Source organism: Emys orbicularis, chromosome 9 (assembly GCF_028017835.1).
Source record: "Emys orbicularis isolate rEmyOrb1 chromosome 9, rEmyOrb1.hap1, whole genome shotgun sequence".
Lineage (NCBI taxonomy): Eukaryota > Metazoa > Chordata > Testudines > Emydidae > Emys > Emys orbicularis.
In genome coordinates this window covers 43,162,508-43,184,107 of record NC_088691.1, presented here as the reverse complement: position 1 = coordinate 43,184,107, position 21,600 = coordinate 43,162,508, and the positions used below count along the sequence as shown (strand labels likewise).

Sequence of the window (21,600 nt, the reverse complement as noted above, 5' to 3'; positions counted from 1 at the left end):
AACTTAAAAAAATTAAGGAAATTAGTTAGGGAAGTGGATTGGACAGAAGAACTTGTGGATCTAAAGGCGGAGGAGGCCTGGAATTACTTCAAGTCAAAGTTGCAGAAACTATCAGAAGTCTGCATCCCAAGAAAGGGGAAAAAATTCATAGGCTGGAGTTATAGACCAAGCTGGATGAGCAAGCATCTCAGAGAGGTGATTTAAAAAAAAGCAGAAAGCCTACAAGGAATGGAAGATGGGAGGGATCAGCAAGGAAGGCTACCTTATTGAGGTCAGAACATGTAGCGATAAAGTGAGAAAGGCCAAAAACCATGTAGAGTTGGACCTTGCAAAGGGAATTAAAACCAATAGTAAAAAGTTCTATAGCCATATAAATAAGAAGAAAACAAAGAGAGAAGAAGTGGGACTGCTAAACACTGAGGATGGAGTGGAGGTTAAGGATAATCTAGGCATAGCCCAATATTTAAACAAATACTTTGCCTCAGTCTTTAATGAGGCTAATGAGGAGCTTAGGGATAATGGTAGGGTGACAAATGGGAATGAGGATATGGAGGTAGATATTACCACATCCGAGGTGGAAGCAATTGGGGGGCCCAGCTAATCTTCATCCAAGAATATTAAAGGAACTGGCACATGAAATTGCAAGCCCATTAGCAAGAATTTTTAATGAATCTATAAACTCAGGGGTTGTACCGTATGACTGGAGAATTGCTAACATAGTTCCTATTTTTAAGAAAGGGGAAAAAAAGTGATCCGGGTAACTACAGGCCTGTTAGTTTGACATCTGTAGTATGCAAGGTCTTGGAAAAATTTTTGAAGGAGAAAGTAGTTAAGGACATTGAGGTCAGTGGTAATTGGGACAAAATACAACATGGTTTTACAAAAGGTAGATCGTGCCAAACCAACCTGATCTCCTTCTTTGAGAAGGTAACAGATTTTTTAGACAAAGGAAATGCAGTGGATCTAATTTACCTCGATTTCAGTAAGGCATTTGATACAGTTCCACATGGGGAATTATTAGCTAAATTGGAAAAGTTAGGGATCAATATGAAAACTGAAAGGTGGATAAGGAACTGGTTAAAGGGGAGACTACAACGGGTCATACTGAAAGGTGAACTGTCAGGCTGGAGGGAGGTTACTAGTGGAGTTCCTCAGGGATCAGTTTTGGGACCAATCTTATTTTATCTTTTTATTACTGACCTTGGCACAAAAAGTGGGAATGTGCTAATAAAGTTTGCGGATGACACAAAGCTGGGAGGTATTGCCAATACCGAGAAGGACCGGGATATCATACAGGAAGATCTGGATGACCTTGTAAATGGGAGTAAAAGTAATAGGATGAAATTTAATAGTGAAAAGTGCAAGGTCATGCATTTAGGGATTAATAACAAGAATTTTGGTTATAAGTTGGGGACGCATCAGTTGGAAGTAACAGAGGAGGAGAAGGACCTCGGAGTATTGGTTGATCACAGGATGACTATGAGTCACCAATGTGATATGGCCATGAAAAAAGCTAATGCGGTCTTGGGATGCATCAGGCGAGGTATTTCCAGTAGAGATAAGAAGGTGTTAGTACCATTATATAAGGCAGTGGTGAGATCTCATCTGGAATACTGTGTGCAGTTCTGGTCTCCCATGTTTAAGAAGGATGAATTCAAACTGGAACAGGTACAGAGAAGGGCTACTAGGATGACCGGAGGAATGGAAAACCTGTCATATGAAAGGAGCCTTAAAGAGCTTGGCTTGTTTAGCCTAACCAAAAGAAGGCTGAGGGGAGATATGATTGCCCTCTATAAATACATCAGAGGGATAAATACCAGGGAGGGAGAGGAATTATTTAAGCTCATTACCAGTGTGGACACAAGAACAAATGGATATAAACTGGCTGTCAGGAAGTTTAGACTTGAAATTAGAGGAAGGTTTCTAACCATCAGAGGAGTGAAGTTCTGGAACAGTCTGCCAAGGGGAGTAGTGGAGGCTTCAAGACTAAGCTTGATAAGTTTATGGAGGGGATGGTATGATGGGATAGCCTAATTTTGGCAATTAATTGATCTTTGACTATTAGCGGTAAATATGCCCAATGGCTTGTGATGAGATATTAGATGGGGTGGGATCTGAGTTACTACAGAGAATTCTTTCCTGGGTGTCTGGCTGGTGAGTCTTGCCCACATGTTCAGGGTTTAGCTGATCGCCATATTTGGGGCTGGGAAGGAATTTTCCTCCAGGGCAGATTGGCAGAGGCCCTGGGTTTTTTTTGCCTTCCTCTGTAACGTGGGGCACAGGTCACTTGCTGGAGGATTCTCTGCACCTTGAAGTCTTTAAACCATGATTTGAGGACTTCAGGGGCTCAGATATAGGTTAGGGGTTTGTTACAGGAATGAGTGGGTGAGATTCTGTGGCCTGCGATGTGCAGGAGGTCGTAGATGATCATAATGGTCCCTTCTGACCTTAAAGTCTATGATTCTATGATTAACTGTCTAAATGGATTAGACTTGTGATGCCATTGGTCTGGGTGCTGTATCTGCCGGGCTTCATTGCCGTTCCACAAAAGCCAAAGCAACCCTGGTAACTTAAGGAACAGCTTACATCAAGCTCCTGCTACAGCTGCTGCTTGGAGCTCTATTCATTCTCTCAGACTTGACACTGACTGTAAGCCTTGTCCTAGGAGAGCCGTGTTTGTCTCTGTTTCATTGAGATTTGCTCCTCAGCCCTTTTCCTCCTCACTGTTTTCCCACCAGTGGAGATTGATGGAGGTGATCCTTGTAGGAGACAGGAAGGTTCCATACCAGTGTCAGGGATTGTGCTCCACCTTTCCCAATCTTCCCTGTCTTCTCCACAGTTCATTGGTGGTGTTTGTAACATCTCCCAGTCGGAGAGAATGGTGCCAAGGATGTGTATGAATAGAGCTCCACGCAGCAGCTGTAGCAGGGTCTCGATGTAGAGGTCTGCTTGGGCCTACTTCTAAAACCCAACCTGGACCTGAATTTGACCTGAGCACAGGCTGCTCCCTGCATCAGACTCAACTTGTTGGTGCTGAGCTGCAGCTACCAGTAGCACTTTCCAGTCATGCAGAAATCGATGCACTAGCTGAGGCAAAAAAAAAAAGGGGGGGGGGGAGAAATCTTTTTTCCTTTTGAATCCCTTGACTAAAGCCCAAGCAACAAGTGTCTGCAGAGAGTGCGTGGGAATCATGAAGAGTGAATACAGAGGTACGGCTACTGCTGCGCATTCTGTGCGTGGAGTGTGCCAGCTGCCACTCAGCTCAGCACACGTGAAACACCAACCTTCCCCAAATGATCCAGCTGGGCTGCCATAAGCTTGAGATGTACCATCCCGTATCCCTGCGAGGAGTATGTGGGGAGATTGGTGAGTTAGGCCACCTTCCGGCCTCTGTACAGTAGATTGCTCACTGGACAGCAAGTAGGCAAGGTAGTGTTCTTCTTTCAGTGATTGCTCATGTGCATTCCAATAGGTGTGTGCGCGCACCGCGTGCACGATTGTCGGAAGGTTTTTCCCCTATTGTTATCCATCGGGTCAGCTGTGGAGATCCCTGGAGTGGCACCTTTATGGCAGTGTACATAGGTTCCTGCCAACCTGTCACCTGCTCAGTTCCTTCTTACCGCCAGTGATGGTCATTGGAGTAGCTCAGTCTCTTGCATTTGCATGTGCCTACCTAGTGGTTCCCTTTTCTTAGTTGTATATAGTTGTTAGTTCATGATATACTAGTTTGTAGATTAGTTGGACTTACTTTGGGGGGCTTCCCCTCCCATTCTAGTTTCCCCAGACACTGGGGCTTGCCTCGGTCGCAGGGGTTTAAGGCGTGCAAGAGGTGTGCGAAACCTATGCCCACAGGCGATCCGCATGCTGCTTGTCTCAAGTGTTTAGGAGAGGGCCATCAGACAGATAAGTGCCCAATTTGCAGGCGCTTCAGACCCAGGACTAAGAGGGAGCGGACTATCGTTTGAAGCTCCTCCTGATGGAGTCGGCTCTCCGCATGCAGCCGGCACCGGAAGCGGCACTGGCATCATCGGTGCGCAGCGCCCCAACTTCGGTACGGGATGTCCCGGCAATGAGGAAGGACTCCTCCAAGAAGCACCGGCACCGCTCCCCAACCTGTAAGGCCAGTGCCACCAGGCGGAACCGGTCGCAGTCCCCCACAGTATTCTTGCCGGCAAGTTAAAGAAGTATGGGCTGGTTTAATGGACTATAAGGTGGATAGAAAGCTGGCTAGATCGTCGGGCTCAACGGGTAGTGATCAATGGCTCCATGTCTAGTTAGCAGCTGGTATCAAGCGGAGTGCCCCAAGGGTCGGTCCTGGGGCCGGTTTTGTTCAATATCTTCATTAATGATCTGGAGGATGGCGTGGACTGCACTCTCAGCAAGTTTGCAGATGACACTAAACTGGGAGGAGTGGTAGATACGCTGGAGGGTAGGGTTAGGATACAGAGGGACCTAGACAAATTAGAGGATTGGCCCAAAAGAAACCTGATGAGGTTCAACAGGGACAAGTGCAGAGTCCTGCACTTAGGATGGAAGAATCCCATGCACTGCTACAGACTAGGGACTGAATGGCTAGGCAGCAGTTCTGCAGAAAAGGACCTAGGGGTTACAGTGGACGAGAAGCTGGATATGAGTTGACAGTGTGCCCTTGTTGCCAAGAAGGCTAATGGCATTTTGGGCTGTATAAGTAGGGGCATTGCCAGCAGATCGAGGGACGTGATTGTTCCCCTCTATTCGACATTGGTGAGGCCTCATCTGGAGTACTGTGTCCAGTTTTGGGCTCCACATTACAAGAAGGATGTGGAAAAATTGGAAAGAGTCCAGTGAGGGCAACAAAAATGATTAGGGGGCCGGAACACATGACTTATGAGGAGAGGCTGAGGGAACTGGGATTGTTTAGTCTGCAGAAGAGAAGAATGAGGGGGGATTTGATAGCTGCTTTCAACTACCTGAGAGGGGGTTCCAAAGAGGATGGATCTAGACTGTTCTCAGTGGTACCAGATCACAGAACAAGGAGCAATGGTCTCAAGTTGCAGTGGGGGAGGTTTAGGATGGATATTAGGAAAAACTTTTTCACTAGGAGGGTGGTGAAGCACTGGAATGGGTTACCTAGGGAGGTGGTGGAATCTCATTCCTTAGAGGTTTTTAAGGTCAGGCTTGACAAAGCCCTGGCTGGGATGATTTAGTTGGGGGTTGGTCCTGCTTTGAGCAGGGGGTTGGACTAGATGATCTCCTGAGGTCCCTTCCAACCCTGATATTCTGATTCTATGTAAGAAAAAGAAGGCGGACAGGGCTCGTTCCCCCATCAAGAAGCAGTGAGGGGACTCCAGCAGGGTGCGTCCCCTGGTGGGACACCCACGGTCTAGGCCTCAAGATCCGGCACCATTGACTCTGGCCCCAACGGGAGGCTTGTCAAGTCTGGTGCTGATGGACTCCTCGACTCGGGAGGACTTGGAGGAAGAGCTCGACCTTCCCTCCACACTGGACACCTACGAAGCAGTGCGAAACCTCATTGCCATGACGGCGCAGTCCCCAGGCACCATCAGCGTCACTGGCGGCGGCACCAGCTGCAATGTCTAGCCTGGCACCGCATGTGACTCCGGCACCCTTTGCGGCACCGATGGCGGCACCGCCTCTGGTTAATCATCGTGGCAAACCTATGATGTTACGGTGCTGCTCACCATCTCCCTGGTACCGCTCCCCACCACCGTCCGGCTCTACTCCCCCCATGGTCGGGCACAAACTACTCATCCAAGTCAGACGCCAAGTCTTCTGTCTCTTGACGCAGCCACTACCGCTCCCGGTCCTGGCACTGGTCCCGGCACCGCAGACCGGTGGAATCATCGGCACCAGCAGTCACCTGGCCACACCAGTGGCAGGGCCCAGTCCAATGTCCCTTTTGGACCCCTTGGGCCTACCACCAGGCTCAGGGTCAGGGCTCCAGGCCGGCATCGGTGGCATCTGTACCCTGTGCCCCCCCCAAGCAACATCGCTGGCTCGCCACACCCCAGGGCTCCTGAGGACCCCGTATGAAACAGGGACTCTGGGCTGTCACGCTCAGGTGCAGCACCCGATCCAGTGCCATCAGTGACACTAGAGCCACCTCCAGTCACGGGAGGCTCCAAGGTACCTGACCCGACCTCCAGAGAGCCAGAAGGGCAAGAAGAACCTGTCCCACGTGCCTCCTCCTTGCCAGACGAGGTGGTGGCGGGCACCACCACCACCCTACCAGCGATGGACACCAGGACCTCCTTAGGAGTGTGGCCCTAAACCTCAATCTCCAGGCAGAGGAGGTCATGGAGGAGTCTGACCCGATGGTGGACATCCTTGCCTCTGAGGGTCCTTCTAGGGTGGTCTTGCCCCTCATAAGAACAATCCAAAACACCACTAAGGTGCTGTGGCGGACTCTGGCCTCTATACCACCCACCACTAAAGGGGTGGAAAGATGATATTTTCCTGCAGAAAGGGTATGAACACCTTTTCACCCACCCCCAGTCGGGGACTCTGGTGGTTGGTGCGGCAAACCACAAAGAGCGGCAAGGACAGCCGGGTCCCATGCCTAAGTCATGGGACGGTAAGAAGCTAGACCTTTTCGGCCGGAAGGTCTACTCAACTGGGGGGCTCCAGCTTCAAGTGGCCAACCAGCACGTGGTACTCAGCCACTATGCTTTCAACTCTTGGAGCTCATTGGCAAAGTTCCAGGAGTTACTCCCAGCTGACTCGCGCAAGGAGTTTAGCACACTCCTTGAGGAGGGCAGGGTGGTCTCCAGAACCTCCCTCCAGGCTGCATTAGACACTGCGGACTCAGCGGCTCGGACCATGGCCACCGCCATCACAGTGAGGGGCAGTGCGTGACTCCAGGTCTTGGGGATACCACCTGAGGTCCAGAACACAATACAGGACCTTCCCTTTGACTGTGTGGGCCTGTTCGCCCAAAATACGGACTCTCGCCTGCATAGCCTTAAGGACTCGCGGGTGACTTTGAAGTCTTTGGGGAAGGAACTGAGCAGGTGGCAGGTCGGCAGGGACCTATATACACTGACATAAAGGCGCCACTCCAGGGGTCTCCACAGCCGACCTGACGGGTACCACGAGGGGAAAAACCTTCCGACGATCATGCACGTGGTGTGCACACACACCTATTGGAATGGACATGAGCAACCCATCTCGAAGAACAACAGTTACGAAAGATAGGTAACCAGTTTTTATTGCTGGGGACTTTGCAATGGCAATTCAGGGCAACCTTAAAAATAAGTGCTTGATGCAGGATGTCCCACACAGTGCAGGACACATGAGAAGTATGAGCACAGCTAACCCAGACCTGACCAGAGAGTGCCGAGTCATTTTCAGATCTGACCCAACCCGATACTTCCACCCAAACTTGTGTCAGCACTGCCGCCATTGCCTTGTCCTGGGGGCTCAGCCTGGTGGGGCATCCTGCTCCTCACACCTTGTGCCTACAATCCATCTCCAGCTGCATCCTGTCTATGGCACCAGCATGGTGGCTGGGACTGCATGCCATACTCCTTCCGGCTGCTGCTGCCTCACCATGCTCTGCAGCATACGCAGTTTAGTGAGTTAGCGGTGGCAGCTGCGCAGATCCCACGGACAGGAGGAGGTGATCAGAGACCACTCAACTGGCCCCAATGCTGAGTGTGTCAGGCTGTTTTCACACCTGACCCAAACCCAACACTTGTAGTCAGGTCCCGTCAGGTTGTGAGGCTCTAGTTGTTTGTGCAGAATATTAGATGGATGTGTGAAGGACCCAAGGTGGTTTCTGAATGCTCCTCTATGCAGCCTCCATGCATGCTCAGTCCCATGCACAAATGGGTGTGCTACTGGTCTAATGCTCATTGCTTTGGATATGGCATATACACGAGCCCAGACGGAATGGTGGATGTTGAATTCTGCCTAGCAGACGGTGCTAGTTGATGTGAAGTTGACAGCATCAAACATGTTACGATTGCTCTTAACTCCCTAGCTCAGAGGCGGGCAAACTTTTTGGCCCAAGGGCCGCATTGGGTTTCAGAAATTGTATGTAGGCCGGTTAGGGGAGGGGGTTGTAGCCCTGCTCCTACCTCATATCCGCCGCCGCCCCCCCCCCCCCCGGGACTCCTGCCCCATCCAACCCCCCTGTTCTCTGATGGCCTCCCCGGAACCACTGCCCCATCCACCACCACCCCCGCTCCCTGTCCCCTGACCGCCCCCGGAACTCCCACCCCTGACTGCCCCCTGCTGCCCCATCCAACCCCTCCTCTCATTCCTGATGGCCCCATCCTCTGCCCCATCCAACCACCCCTTCGCTCTGTCCCCTGACTGTCCCGGGAACCCCTGCCCCGACTGCCCCCCGCCGGCCCATCCAACCCCCCCCTCCTTCCTGACTGCCCCCCAGGGACCCCTGCCTCATCCAACCACCCCTTCGCTCTGTCCCCTGACTGCCCCGGGAACTCCTGCCCCGACTGCCCCCCGCCGGCCCATCCAACCCCCCCTCCTTCCTGACTGCCCCCCCGGGACCCCTGCCCCATCCAACCATCCCTTCTCCCTGTCCCCCTGGGACTGCCTCCCGTTGCCCCATCCAAACCCTCCTCTCATTCCTGACTGCCCCCCCAGGACCCCTGCCCCCATTCAACCCCCCTGTTTCCCACCCTCTGACCGCCCCGACCCCTATCCACACCCCCACCCCCTGCCCACCCACCCCCGCGCTCCCTGCCCCCTTACCACGCTGCCTGGAGCACCGGTGGCTGGCGGCACTATAGCCGCGCCGCCCGGCTGGAGCCAGCCACGCCACCGTGCAGCACAGAGCACTGGGTCAGGCCAGGCTCTGCAGCTGTGCTGCCCCAGAAGCTCGCAGCCCCGCTGCCCAGAGCATTGCGCTGGCGGCGGAGTGAGCTGAGGCTGCGGGGGAGGGGGAACAGCACGGGAGGGGCCGGAGGTAGCCTCCCGGGCGAGGAGTTCAGGGGCCGGGCAGGAGGGTCCTGCAGGCCGGATGTGGCCCGCGGGCCATAGTTTGCCCACCTCTTCCCTAGCTGCTGTCTCTGTTTCTCTCTGGCAGGAGAGGCTCCATGTGCATTGTACCCTACACTGTAATCACTGTTACTGGTTGATTGGGTAGCTTTGTGGCACCAACAGGCAGTCTCTGTAGAGCTGTATGAGCTAGAGGCACAATCACCATATGGGTTAGTTATTGTACAAGCTGTCTTTGAATTTTTTGTTGTGACGATTAGGTTATCGCATCAGGCTAGGCTCCAGCACTGACAAAAAGGATACCGGACGCCTCCATGTGGACTTTGCTCAAGCTCGGGATGATCTGTATGAGTGGGAGTGTAAGCAGCGGATGCTGGCACGAGAGGAGCGCCATCGTAGAAGAATGGAGGAGGAGAGATTCTGTCCTCCTTCTCCACCCCCTGTTGTCCACTACTCTGACCACGAGTGCAGCATTGTTGCTGAAAAGCTGAAAGGTATGTAGTTCTGAAGACTGGTTGTTTTTCATAGCAAATAGTAAGAAATGAAACACACCCAGATTTCAGTGGCTTCCTTTACTAGACTGAATAATACCACCACCTGGTACCCTGTAATGGGGTGTTTACCCCTCACAAGGCAGGACTGATAAAGTAGAATAATTAGCCTGATAGTCTGTACCTGGGAAAGAGCCAAGGATTGGAAGAACTGATTGAAGATGGACTCCAGCTGGGGAGGAACAGGAGCGGCTGGTATAAAACCAGGAAGTTGGCAGCAGAAAAGGGCTGCAGGGGAAATAGTCCGCAGTTACTCCCTGAGAGAAGGGAGCTGTGTTTGGGTCTACGGTGCCAGGTAGCCTGCAGTTACTGTCTGGGAGGAGGGAGTTTGGGCTGGTAAACATGAGAGGGAGGAGGGAGGAGCCAGAAGTAGAGCTGAGAAGTAGGAAGATGTAGGAAGGAGTTCAGGGGAAGAGCAATATGGTCAGGGAGTGAGCAGGCCACTATTGCTAGTGATAATTGGGTCCCCTACTAGCCACTGGAGGAGTGGCACAGTCAGGGCAGTGAAGGGGAGCCTGCCGTTTTGTATAGAGGGACTTTTGCATTATGGGGTCCTTGTATTCCCCTGTCTTGATGACTGGCTCCTAGCAGTGCAATCCAGAGACGAAGTTTGGATCTCGACCTCCATGTTGCTCAGACTCCTTTCCTTCCTAGAAGTCAGAGTCTGTCAAAAAATCAACTTTGGTTCCTGCACAGTCTTGAGTCTTCAGAGAGGCCTCCATCAATTCAGTTTCAGCACGAGCTTACCTACAAAAGGACAGATTCCAGACTCTGCAAGAACTCATGACCCAAGTAGTCAACTTTCCATCTGTCCCAGTCAGAAGTTGCCTATCCCTCCTTGGCCACATGGCAGCCTGCATGTATGTCACCGCCTTCACCTGCCTCCACCTCTGTTGCCTCCAGATGTGTCTCCAGGGAGTTTACTCGCCCATGCAGCACATCAGGGACCTTCTGCTGACAGTCCCCCCCCTTGAGGTGCTCTCTTCCCTCCCGTGCTGGATGGACCCATAACATATCTGTGTGAGGATTCCCTTCCTCCCAGGACAGGAAGATCATCACCCACACACATCCCTCTTAGTATGGGGAATACACATGGGAGACCACATGATGCAAGGCACACGAGCCTCTGAGGAATACTAGATGTATATCAACATCCTGGAACTCTGGGCAGTATAGAGAGCATGTCAAACTTTTCTCCCATTCACTCCTCCCATCATGTTCTCATCATGTCAGACAACACTACCACCGTTTATTACATCAACAAACAAGGGGACACAAAATCAACTGCTCTGTGTGTGGAGGTAGTCAATCTTAGGATTAGTGCATTGCCCACAAGATCCTGCTTTTGGCACCCTGTCTTCTGGGTACTCAGAATGTGATTGTGGATTCTCTCACAGCAGAAGATTCGTGGCCAATCATGAGTGGGAACTCCACGACACTGTATTAAGCGACATCTTCAACCAATGTGGGTCTCCAACCAGAGACCTCATCGCCTCCTACGCCAACCACAAATGCAGCACATACTGCTCTGGGGGTGCATCGGTCCCCACTCTCTGGGCGATGCTCTCGTACTCCGCTGGTTGGAGCAGATCAACTACACCTACCCTCCTCTACCACTCCTGCCACGAGTACTCCACAAGAGTAAAAGAGGGAAAGAGCTATGGTCATCCTGATTTCCCCATTCTGGCCAAGACAGTTCTGGTTTCTCAACCTTCTCCACATGTCAGTGCGTCCCCCACTTCCCAGTCCCACTTTCCCTGAGCTGTTAACGCAACACAATGGCAGGATCAGACACAGATGCTTCACCCCACCTCAGAGTGTGGTATTTGGATGGGCATCTTCTCTAGAATGAGAATGCTCATCAGAAGTGCAAGAAAGAGTCCACTAGGCATCCCTACTGGACCAAGTGGAAATGATTCACCTTCTGGGCCCAACAGAAAGGGCTTTCCCCAGAGGAAGTGGAGATTTCCCTTCTTTTGGATTATTTCCTGTCTTAAAGTTGTTGGAGTTAACCTTAATCTTTTTCAAAGTCCACTAGTGGCAACCAGTGCCTTCCACCCTCCCGTGGAAGGACACTGCATATTTACACATCCATTAGGTTTTGGAAAGGCCTCTTCAGAACTTTTTCACCTGTACAACCTATTGCTCCCCACTGGGACCTCAACCTCATTTTATTGGCACTGATGAAACAACCCTTTGAGTCACTGGCTTCATGCTCTATGTCCCTTCTTTCCATGAAAGTCACCTTCCTTGTGGTTATCACTTTGGCAAGAAGGGCAGGGGAACTTGGGGCCATGATGGGAGACCCCCTTTTCACCACTTTTCATAAAGACAAAGTGTCCCTGCACCTACATCCTAAGTTTCTACCAAAGTTCATCTCTCAGTTTCATGTCTACCAACCCATTCACTTACCTGTTTTCTTCCCAAAGCCTCACATCTCGGAAGAGGAACATCAACTTCACTCCCTTGACATCTGCCGGGCCTGCAGAGGACAAGATCAATCAGAAAGTCTGCTAGATTGTTTATCTCAATAGCAGAGAGACTGAAGGGGCAAGCAATTTCCACACAGAGAATCTCCAAATGGATTTCCAGGTGCATTACACCAGTGGCTCTCAACCTTTCCAGACTACTGTACCCGTTTCAGGAGTCTGATTTGTCTTGTGTACCCCCAAGTTACAACTCACTTAAAAACTACTTGCTAGGGGTCACCAAATGAAATTCATAGGCAACAGGTTTAAAACAAACAAAAGGAAGTATTTCTTCACACAACGCACAGTCAACCTGTGGAACTCCTTGCCAGAGGATGTTGTGAAGGCCAAGACTATAACAGGGTTCAAAAAGAACTAGATACATTCATGGATGATAGGTCCATCAATGGCTATTAGCCAAGATGGGCAGGAATGGTGTCCGTAGCCTCTATTTGCCAGAGGCTGGGAGTGGGCGGCAGGGGATGGATCACTTGGTGATTGCCTGTTCTGTTCATTTCCCTCTGGGGCACCTGGCATTGGCTGCTGTCGGAAGACAGGATACTGGGTTAGATGGACCTTTGGTCTGACCCAGTATGGCCGTTCTTATGTTCTTATTACAAAATCAGACATAAAAATGCAAAAGTATTACAGCACATTATTACTGGAAAAGCTGCTCACTTTCTCATGTTTACCATATAATTATAAAATAAATCAATTGGAATATAAATATTGTACTTCCTTTTCAGTGTATAGAATATAGAGCAGTATAAACAAGTCGTCTGTATGAAATTTTAGTTTGTACTGACTTCTCTAGTGCTTTTTATGTAGCCTGTTATAAAACTGGGCAAATATCTAGATTAGTTGATGTACCCCCTGGAAGATCTCTGCGTACCCCCAGGGGTACACGTACCCGTGGTTAAGAACCACTGCATTACACTATGCTATCAGTTGTCAGGACCGTCTCCAAACCTCAGTGTGAGGGCCGATTCCACGAGAGCCCAGGCATCCACCAGGGCTACCCTCCACAATGTGCAGCTTAGAGACATATGTATGGTGGCCACATAGAGTTTGGTACATACCTTCGCTACACATTGCAGCTTGGTTCAGAACTCTGCAACGGATGTCTCATTCAGCACAGCCGCCCTCCACGCCACTCTTCTGAATTAGGTACTGCTGGTTAATCACCCTCAGTGGAATACAGTAGGTACCATCACTCGAAGAAGAAGAGGAGGTTACTTACCTGTAAGTGGAGGTTCTTCGAGATGTGTTGTCCCTATCGGTATTCCACTTGCCGCCCTCCTTCCCCTCTGCTGCAGATCTGTTGGATTTGCGGTGGTGAAGGAACTGGAGACTGTCCATCTGACCTGTCTGTTATCACCTCAGATTAAACCATGAGGTGAAGCAAGGGCAGAACAACAGAAATTACTACTTTCAAATTCTACAGCTCTGGATGCATGCTGCACATGTGTAAACCCTCAGTGGAATACAGATAGGGACCATGCATCTCGAAGAACCTCCACTTACAGGTACGTAACCTCCTCTTCTCATCTAATGACTGTTTGGTGGCCTGTACATGAGGTGAGTCTGTGGATCTAGTTCCAGCCCGTTACCTCTCACAGGCGTGTTTATCCTGCCTCAAAGAGATGTCCTGGTGCCCTTCCTAGCAGTTACCTATCACCAAGATCTGCTGATGCAGATTCCTATAAGGTGCCAAGATCCAGAAAAATTCCAGCTGATGGCTTTGAACATGAGGAGCTCAACCTCTGGAAGCTCAGATACTCTGATCAGCTGCTGGCCTCTGCCAGGATGCTCTCTGGCCAGGTTAACTCTCCAACTCCTGAAAGGATTCCATACACAGAGCTTAAATACTCAGATCTCTGAAAGATCTGCAGATTCTGGAGTGCACAACATGGAGCTCTGAGTGTTGTGTGGTGACTCCATTAAAAAGCTGAGCCTCAGCAGTGGCTTTGGGTTCTTCTTTGAGTGATTGCTCATGTGTATTCCACAATAGGTGTGCGTGCTCGCTATGTGCACTGGTGCCAGAAGTTTTTCCCCTAGCAGTACCCGTAGGGGGGGGAGCGCTCCCCACGACCCCTGGAGTGGCACGTGCCTGGCGCGATATAGGGGAGCTGCGCGTTCCCCACACCCTCAGTTCCTTCTTGCTGCCAGTGAAGGTGCGTTAGAACTGCTCTGCTCCAGCTTTGCTGTAGCTTGTCCCCGGAACTGTTCATTCATTCATTCATTCAGTATTAGTACCTGTAGTTAGTTAGCAGTTTAGATAGTCGGTGAGCCCGGGCTGGGGCATGCCCCGCGCCCCGGGGTTTAAGTCGTGCGGCTCTTGTAGGCGTTCTATGCCAAGAAGCGACCCGCACGCAGGCTGTTTGCGCTACTTAGGAGAAACCCATATCAGTGAAAGGTGCAAGATTTGCAAGTTGTTTAAGCCTCGGACCAAAAGAGAAAGGGACATTAGGCTCCATGCCATCCTGATGGAGTCGGCGCTGACCCCGACCTCGGCACGCCACTCCGAACCAGTACCCAGCACCGCGGCGTCGGTACGCGGCGACCCTCCGGTACCATCGACCAGTCGGCACCGCTCCCCATCCACGGGGCATGCCAAGAGGGCCAAGAAGACTCCTTCTTCGCAGCGGCACCGAGGGAAATCTGGGACAGAGGATAGGCCCATGTCGGGCAGTCCTCGATCCCCACCGGGCCCCAGGCCTCTGACTCAAGATGAGCGGAGTAGCCCGGCCCCTTCAGAACAGGCCTCTCCGGATGTCCGGATGCCTTCCACACCTGAAGCCCTCCAGGTGGCCCGGGACGTCATGTCCATGCCGGTGCCCAGAGCGCCACCAATGTCGGCCCTGCGCTCCAGAGGCAAGCTGCCGCTGGGATCTCTGCAGTCGCCTCCGGCCCGGTACCGGTCTCGGTCGAGGGAACGTTCCCGATGCCGATCACTGCCCAGCGACTGCTTGGGGCAGAGTCCAGGTGGATCGCCCTTGCCGCCGACCAGACTGTCTGGCTGGGTACCATCCGTCCGGGACTCGTGGCACTGCTCGTCCTCAAGGAGGGAATATCGACGGGACCGCGGCGGGTGTTGCCATTGGTCCTTGTCTTGGAGAGGGTACTGCAGTCGGTCATGGCACGGTCGTCGACGCCATTCCCGCTCGGACTCCCGCTCCAAGTCTCCACCAAGATACTGCAGCCCCGGGCGTCGATCGCCAGCGTCTCGCCGTCACGGGTCCGCCCGTTGAGGCCATTCACGGAGCAGCTATTACTGTTGGTACCTGTCCTCCACGTCGAGATCACGGTCCTGTGGCCATTGTAGATCCCGGCACCGCCACTCCTCCTGGTCCAGAGACAGCAGCGGATCTTACGCCAGCCCAGTCTCCATTCATAGCCGTCCTTTGATGGGCCAGGCCAGCCAACTCAGCCAACCGGGCCCGTTGGTGCCACAGCACGTGCAGTGGCACCGAGTGTCGTGGACGGCTGAATGGTACCAGTGGGCACCATGGCCTCCAGCACGGCCCCGGTAGGAACTCGCTCTGTGGCCGGAGCCTCGGAAGCACCATCGGCCTCCCTCTCCAGACCCCTGAGAAAGGAGTCGGTGGGACGTACATCCTTGGCACCATGCCCAGAATCTGACCAAGTGGTGGACCCTCCGGTGCCGAACGACACCCAGAGCACCACACCTGCCTCTTCGCCCCGCCCGGAGGAGGCGGTTGCGACCCCGCCCCCCTTCGTCCTGCAGGAGGACTTTAGGGCCCACCAAGAACTCTTAAAGAGGGTGGCAGCAAGCCTACACCTCCAGGCAGAGGAGATGGAGGAGCCCTCGGATTCCCTTTTTAACGTGTTGTCCCCATCGGCACCGGGTAGGGTGGCCTTGCCTCTTCATGAAGGTGTGGCTAAGATTTCAAATGCCCTATGGCAAACATTGGCCTCGATGGCCCCCATCTCTAAAAAGGCGGAACAACCTCTCCGGATGTCCGTATAGCCCACAACATCCATCTGAAGGCCTTCCACCTACCGGGCTCCCGGAGCGAGAGGGTAGATCGCTTGAGCAGGGACTTTTTCTCGCAACACGAGTGGTCCCTCCACTCGGGAGTGGCCCACTGGCTCTTCCAAAGGTGGGGAACTCCCCAGGTGGACCTATTCGCGACTCGGCAGAACTGGTGATGCCCCCGGTTCTGCTCCGGGGGGGGCCTGGGGAGGGGCGCTATCTCTGATGCCTTTCTCCTGTCCTGGTCAGGCCGGCTTCTTTACGCCTTTCCCCCGTTCCCCCTAATCAGCGGGGTTCTGGAGAAGATAAAGTCGGACAAGGCCCGGGTCCTCCTGATCACCCCGGCATGGCCCAGGCAGCATTGGTACGGGACCCTCACGGGCCTGGCAGTAGCTCTGTCATGGCTGTTGCCGCTCCGCCCGGACCTGCTCTCTCAGGACCAGAGCTGCCTCCTCCATCCCAACCTAGCGGCTCTTCACCTGGCTGTGGCTGTTCAGTGGTTAGGTGGAGAGGAAAGGTCATGCTCGGACCAGGTTCAGCGCGTCCTCCTCGAAAGTAGACGGCCCTCCACCCGCCGCGCTTATTTGGTGAAGTGGTCCCGATTTTCTAGGTGGGCAGCGGACCAGGGTGTCTCCCCGGTGACTGCCCTGATCCAGTTTATCCTTGATTACCTCCTCTGCCTGGTGCTCTCATCGGTCAGGGTGCACCTGGCAGCCATATCGGCCTTCCATCCGCCGGTGCAAGGGCACACATTTTTTTCCCATGCTACGACTGGCCGGTTCCTTAAGGGTTTGGACCGTCTTTTTCCATATTCTAGACCCCCAGTCCCGCAGTGGGACCTAAACCTGGTGTTGGCTCGTCTCACGGGGCCCCCGTTTGAACCACTGGCCAGGTGCTCCTGGTCTCACCTCTCGTGGAAGGTGGCCTTCCTGGTTGCAATCACGTCGGCCAGGTGAGTCTCAGACCTCAGGGCCCTGACCTCCGAGCCGCCGTACACGGTCTTTCATAAGGACAAGGTCCATCTCCGCCCACATCCCGTATTCCTCTCTAAGGTGGTCTCCGCCTACCACATGGGTCAGGACATTTTTCTACTAGTCCTCTGCCCCATCCCTTATGCGTCCAGTGAGGAGCACCGTCTCTACACGCTCGATGTGCGGCAGGCTCTGGCTCTTTACCTCGAGCGGACTAAGTCATTCAGAAAGTCCTCGCAACTGTTCGTCGCCCTGGCTGAGCACGCAAGGGGCCAGCTGATTTCCACTCAGCGGCTTTCCAATCGGATCACTTCGTGCATCCGTTCCTGTTATGAGCTGGCGGGTGTTCCCTCCGCCACCCATTGTGAGGGTGTACTCGACTCGGGCGCAGGCCTCGTCGGCTGCCTTCGTGGCCCACATCCCCATCCAGGACATTTGTAGGGCTGCCACATGGTCTTTGGTTCACACGTTCACCTCGCACTATGCGATCGTCCCCCAGACAGGGCCATCCTCCGTCCTGGGAACTTGTGAACTCCTACCCACCTCCAACAGATATAGCTTGGAATCACCTATTGTGGAATACACATGAGCAATCACTCGAAGAAGAAAAGACAGTTACCTTTTCCGTAACTGGTGTTCTTCGAGATGTGTTGCTCATGTCTATTCCACATCCCACCCTCCTTCTCCTCTGTTGGAGTTGTCTGGCAAGAAGGAACTAAGGGTGGGGGAGAGCGCTCAGCTCCCCTTATACTGGGCCAGGCAGGCGCCACTCCAGAGGTCACAGGGGGTACTCCCCCCTATGGATACTGCTAGGGGAAAAGCTTCCAGCACCAGTGCATGTGGCAAGCACGCACACCTATTGTGGAATAGACATGAGCATCACATCTTGAAGAACACCAGTTACGGAAAAGGTAACTGTCTTTTCTCTCACAATGTCATCTGACAAAGGCAGTCTGGCTTCTCTCCTACACATCTCCCGGTTTCTTAAAGCAGTGGCAAAGATTTCCTTTCTATTAAAGCTCCTATACTAGCTGGAAGCTAAACCTCGTTATGGAACACTTCACAGAGCAGCCCTTTCAGCCGATGGTTAACTCATGATATTTCTTCTCTATCAAAGATGCCTGCTTAATTGCAGTCACATCTGCTTGAAGGATTAGCAAGTTAAATGCACTGTCTGTCAAGAGGCTTTTCTGCAGCTTTCCCCCAAAAGTAATACTCAGATTTCCTACCTAAAATCCGTTCTTCTCACCAGCTCAATCAGGACTTCATTCTGTCCTGAGCCCTCTCATCCTCAGGAGATAGAGTTGACACCATTTGGATGTCAGCAGGGCCATCAGGTTCATCTTGGGTGGACAAAGTCATTCAGGAAATTGGATATTTGATCCATCACTTATGTCACCAAGAACAAGGGACTAGAAGTTTCTGAGACACCCTTCTCTAGGTAGAATTGAACATGTTTGTGGTTATTTAGGGGTTAAAGCTGGGACATTTTTCAGCTGAGGTGGTGACACTTTCCAGGCTAATGTGGGAGGAGCAGCAAAGGCATCAAGACATTAACAACTACCTTTGTGGTCTTGGGGGTATGGTTAACCGACTTAGAGTAGTAAACTTTCTGCTATGAAAAGACACATTTACAACAAAGTTAAGTGATCTGTTTTTGTGTGGCATAAATCTACATAGGGCATATATATTAAACAGGCCCAGATTTTCAAAATCTAGTGGCATTGGGTGCCCAACTTGCGACTCCTAAAATGGGCCTGACTCTGAGGGGGTGAGGGTGCTCAGCACTTTCTGAAAATCAGCTGCTTTCAGGTGTCTCACGTTGGGCACCTAACATCACTAGAGACTTTTGAAAATTTGGGCTGCAGTTTCCCAGCTGGTCAGCATGGAACCCCTCTCAACAGCTAGAGGGGTGACGTAGGCTGAGAACAGCAACCCCTTTCACAAAGGCTAGACAATAGCCTTCATCTGGCAAGTCCTCTCAGTTACTGTTACCTGAGGCAGATATGACCCAGTGACCTAGAGGTAAACAGCTTTTGTGGCCAAGCATCTCCCTGAATTAACTATTCACCAGTCCCCTGAGCCAGGCACTCCCCAGCACCTTGCCCTGGAGCCAGTCACTCACCAATTCCTGGGCCATCCGTTCACCAGTCCCCTGAGCCAGGGACACCCTGCTGCCCACCCCATAGCCAGCTCACCTGCTCCTCAGCCAGCCTTTTGCCAGTCCCCTGAGTTGTAACATTTGTTATTGTTCTTTAGTAGCCTGAAAGTGACATTCCTTGCTAAACTAATTTTGTTTGTTTCCATTAAGTAAACATGAAGCTAAATCTTCATGCCTTTACTCAGGCAAACTGTCTTTGAGTCAGTGGGCATTTTGCCAGGGCAAAGAGTGACTAAAACTGGGTAGGCATTTCAGGGTTTGATCCATGCCTTTGTATTGTGTCTTCAGTAGAGCTGCTGCAGTTTACCCAACTCTGCTCCAGCACTATGGTTGTGAGCTAGCTGGGGGCCTTGCCTTCCTCTGTATAGTATTTCAGCAACTACTTTTTTTTCTTGATTTCTCTGCAGCAAAGAGGCAGATTTAAAACTATGTATAATTCTGAGGACAATTCAGATAATAATTTTAAGACAGATTAGGCCTGTGGCCTAATGTAATGAATTTCCCCTTTAAAATATTATCATAATTGGAGAATATTTAAAAATAGTAGTAGCTAGCCAGATTCATAAATTATCATCAAATACAGAGAAACCAGAAAACCTCTTAGATAATCTTTGCAAAGCATGCTTTCCATAAATTGCTGTGCTGGCAGCCCCTATGTATTTGATATTTGACTGAAAGCTGGCCGTGTTGTGTTTTGAGGAATCTAATCCTGCTAGACTAAGCAAATAGTTCAGTGCTGACTGCTGGGAAGGTGGCTGCTGAACAGCTGTGCCACTGGAAATGACTCTGCAGATTTTGCCTGTTCTAAAAATTTTCTGTTTTGACCCAGATGATTCCAAGTTCTTGGAAGCAGTGCAGACCTTGGTGACCTGGATAGAACGTGGGGAAGTGAACAGGCGGAGTGCAAACAACTTCTACTCCATGATCCAGTCAGCTAACAGTCACATTCGCAGATTGATGAACGAGAAAGCAGCCCATGAGAAAGAGATGGAGGAAGCTAAGGAGAAGTTTAAGCTTGCTCTCTCAGGGATTCTAGTTCAGTGTGAGTAGTATTTCTGCACTGAGCGTTGTTCATGTATTACTGGGAGATTTTTTTGTTTTTGAGGGGGCACAGCAAATACAGCAAGACCCCAGAAAAAATAATCACCATGGCTGAACAAATACAGTTAATTTACAGATATATGTCATTTACCTCCATAAACTTCTTCTGGTGTATCGTGGAGGAAGCATTTACGCACGGGGGAATGAACTCATTTGTTCTCTCTCAAATATATTCTGTTAATTATTCTACTGTAGCAATGCCCAACATTCTGCCCCTTTGTGTGCAGTGAAGGTAAGTCCCCAGCAGCCCAGTGCCTCGGTGCAATGTTCAGGATTGACTCACCAAAGGTAGGATGTAACAGAATGTTTTCAAAGTCCTGTTTCCATAAATAGGAGATTAAATCAATTTCTCATGGTGATGTAGGACCAAATTTTAAACCTTTTGCATTTGGTTTTCCTTTCATGCTTAATCTTTTTTAATCTTGATTCAGATTTTTTTCTATTCTTAACATAAACAAATATGGGCATTGAATCCAAGAGATGCAGTGTTTTCTGCAGAGTAAGTAGTAATAGAGAGAGCAGGAAGTGTTGTGTAATTAGTCACAGACAGGTCACGGGCAATAATGAAAAATTCACGGAAGCCCGTGACCTGTCCTTGACTTTTACTAAAAATACCCATGACAAAATGGGTAGCCTGGGCAGCTGTGGGGGGAGGGAAGGGGGACAGGGAGTTCCAGGGGTCCCCCCCACTGCAGCTGGGAGCTGCCGGGGCCCCCCCGCCACCTGCAGCAGCCGGGAGCTCCATGGATCCCCCCGAGGGCAGCAGAGGGAGCAGTGGGATTCCCCCTGCTGCGGGTTCCTCCTGCCGCCCATGGCAGCGGGGAGCGATGGGGGTCCCTCTTGTCACCAATGGGGATGGGGAGTGGCGGGGATTCCCCCCCAGCCGCCGGGACCTCCTGCTGCCCTCGGGGCAGGGAGTGGCAGGGTCCGCCTTGCCGCCTGCAGCGGCTGGGAGTGGCGGGGATTCCCCCTGCCGCCGGGTCCCCCCTGCTGCCCGCAGTGGCTGGGAGTGGTGGTTCCCTCCTGCTGCCCATGGTGGCCGGGAGCGGTGGGGAGCTGCGGAGTTCCCCCCTGCCACCTGCGGTGGCTGGGAGCTGCGGGGGTACCTCACAGTTCCCTGCCTCCACATGTTGCAGGGGACCCTGCAGATCCCAGTCACAGATGTCTTTGGAAGTCACGGATTCCGTGACCTCCGTAACTAAATTGCAGCCTTAGTAATCAGTCATTATAGCACACCCATTAGTATTCTTATTACAGCTGCACTGGTTAGTCTAAACATAGAGTGCACTGAGTTTTATTTCATCATGCCCACTGCAGCAGGCCAAATATACAAAGCCAATTCTAGCTATGCTTCTTGTTGTGAGGTGAATTCTACCCCTTTGCAGCG

General features: G+C 51.7%; 1 protein-coding gene across 1 annotated transcript in view; it reads left to right on the top strand.

Moving 5' to 3' along the window:
• The window catches only part of ENOX2 (ecto-NOX disulfide-thiol exchanger 2), a 132,587-nt gene that overhangs the window by 62,992 nt on the left and 47,995 nt on the right, over window positions 1-21,600 (top strand). Inside the window, exons 6-7 of the mRNA XM_065410746.1 lie at window positions 9,225-9,458; window positions 19,942-20,154. Coding sequence (XP_065266818.1) covers window positions 9,225-9,458; window positions 19,942-20,154 — 447 coding nt within the window. The remainder of the gene's footprint in view (window positions 1-9,224; window positions 9,459-19,941; window positions 20,155-21,600) is intronic.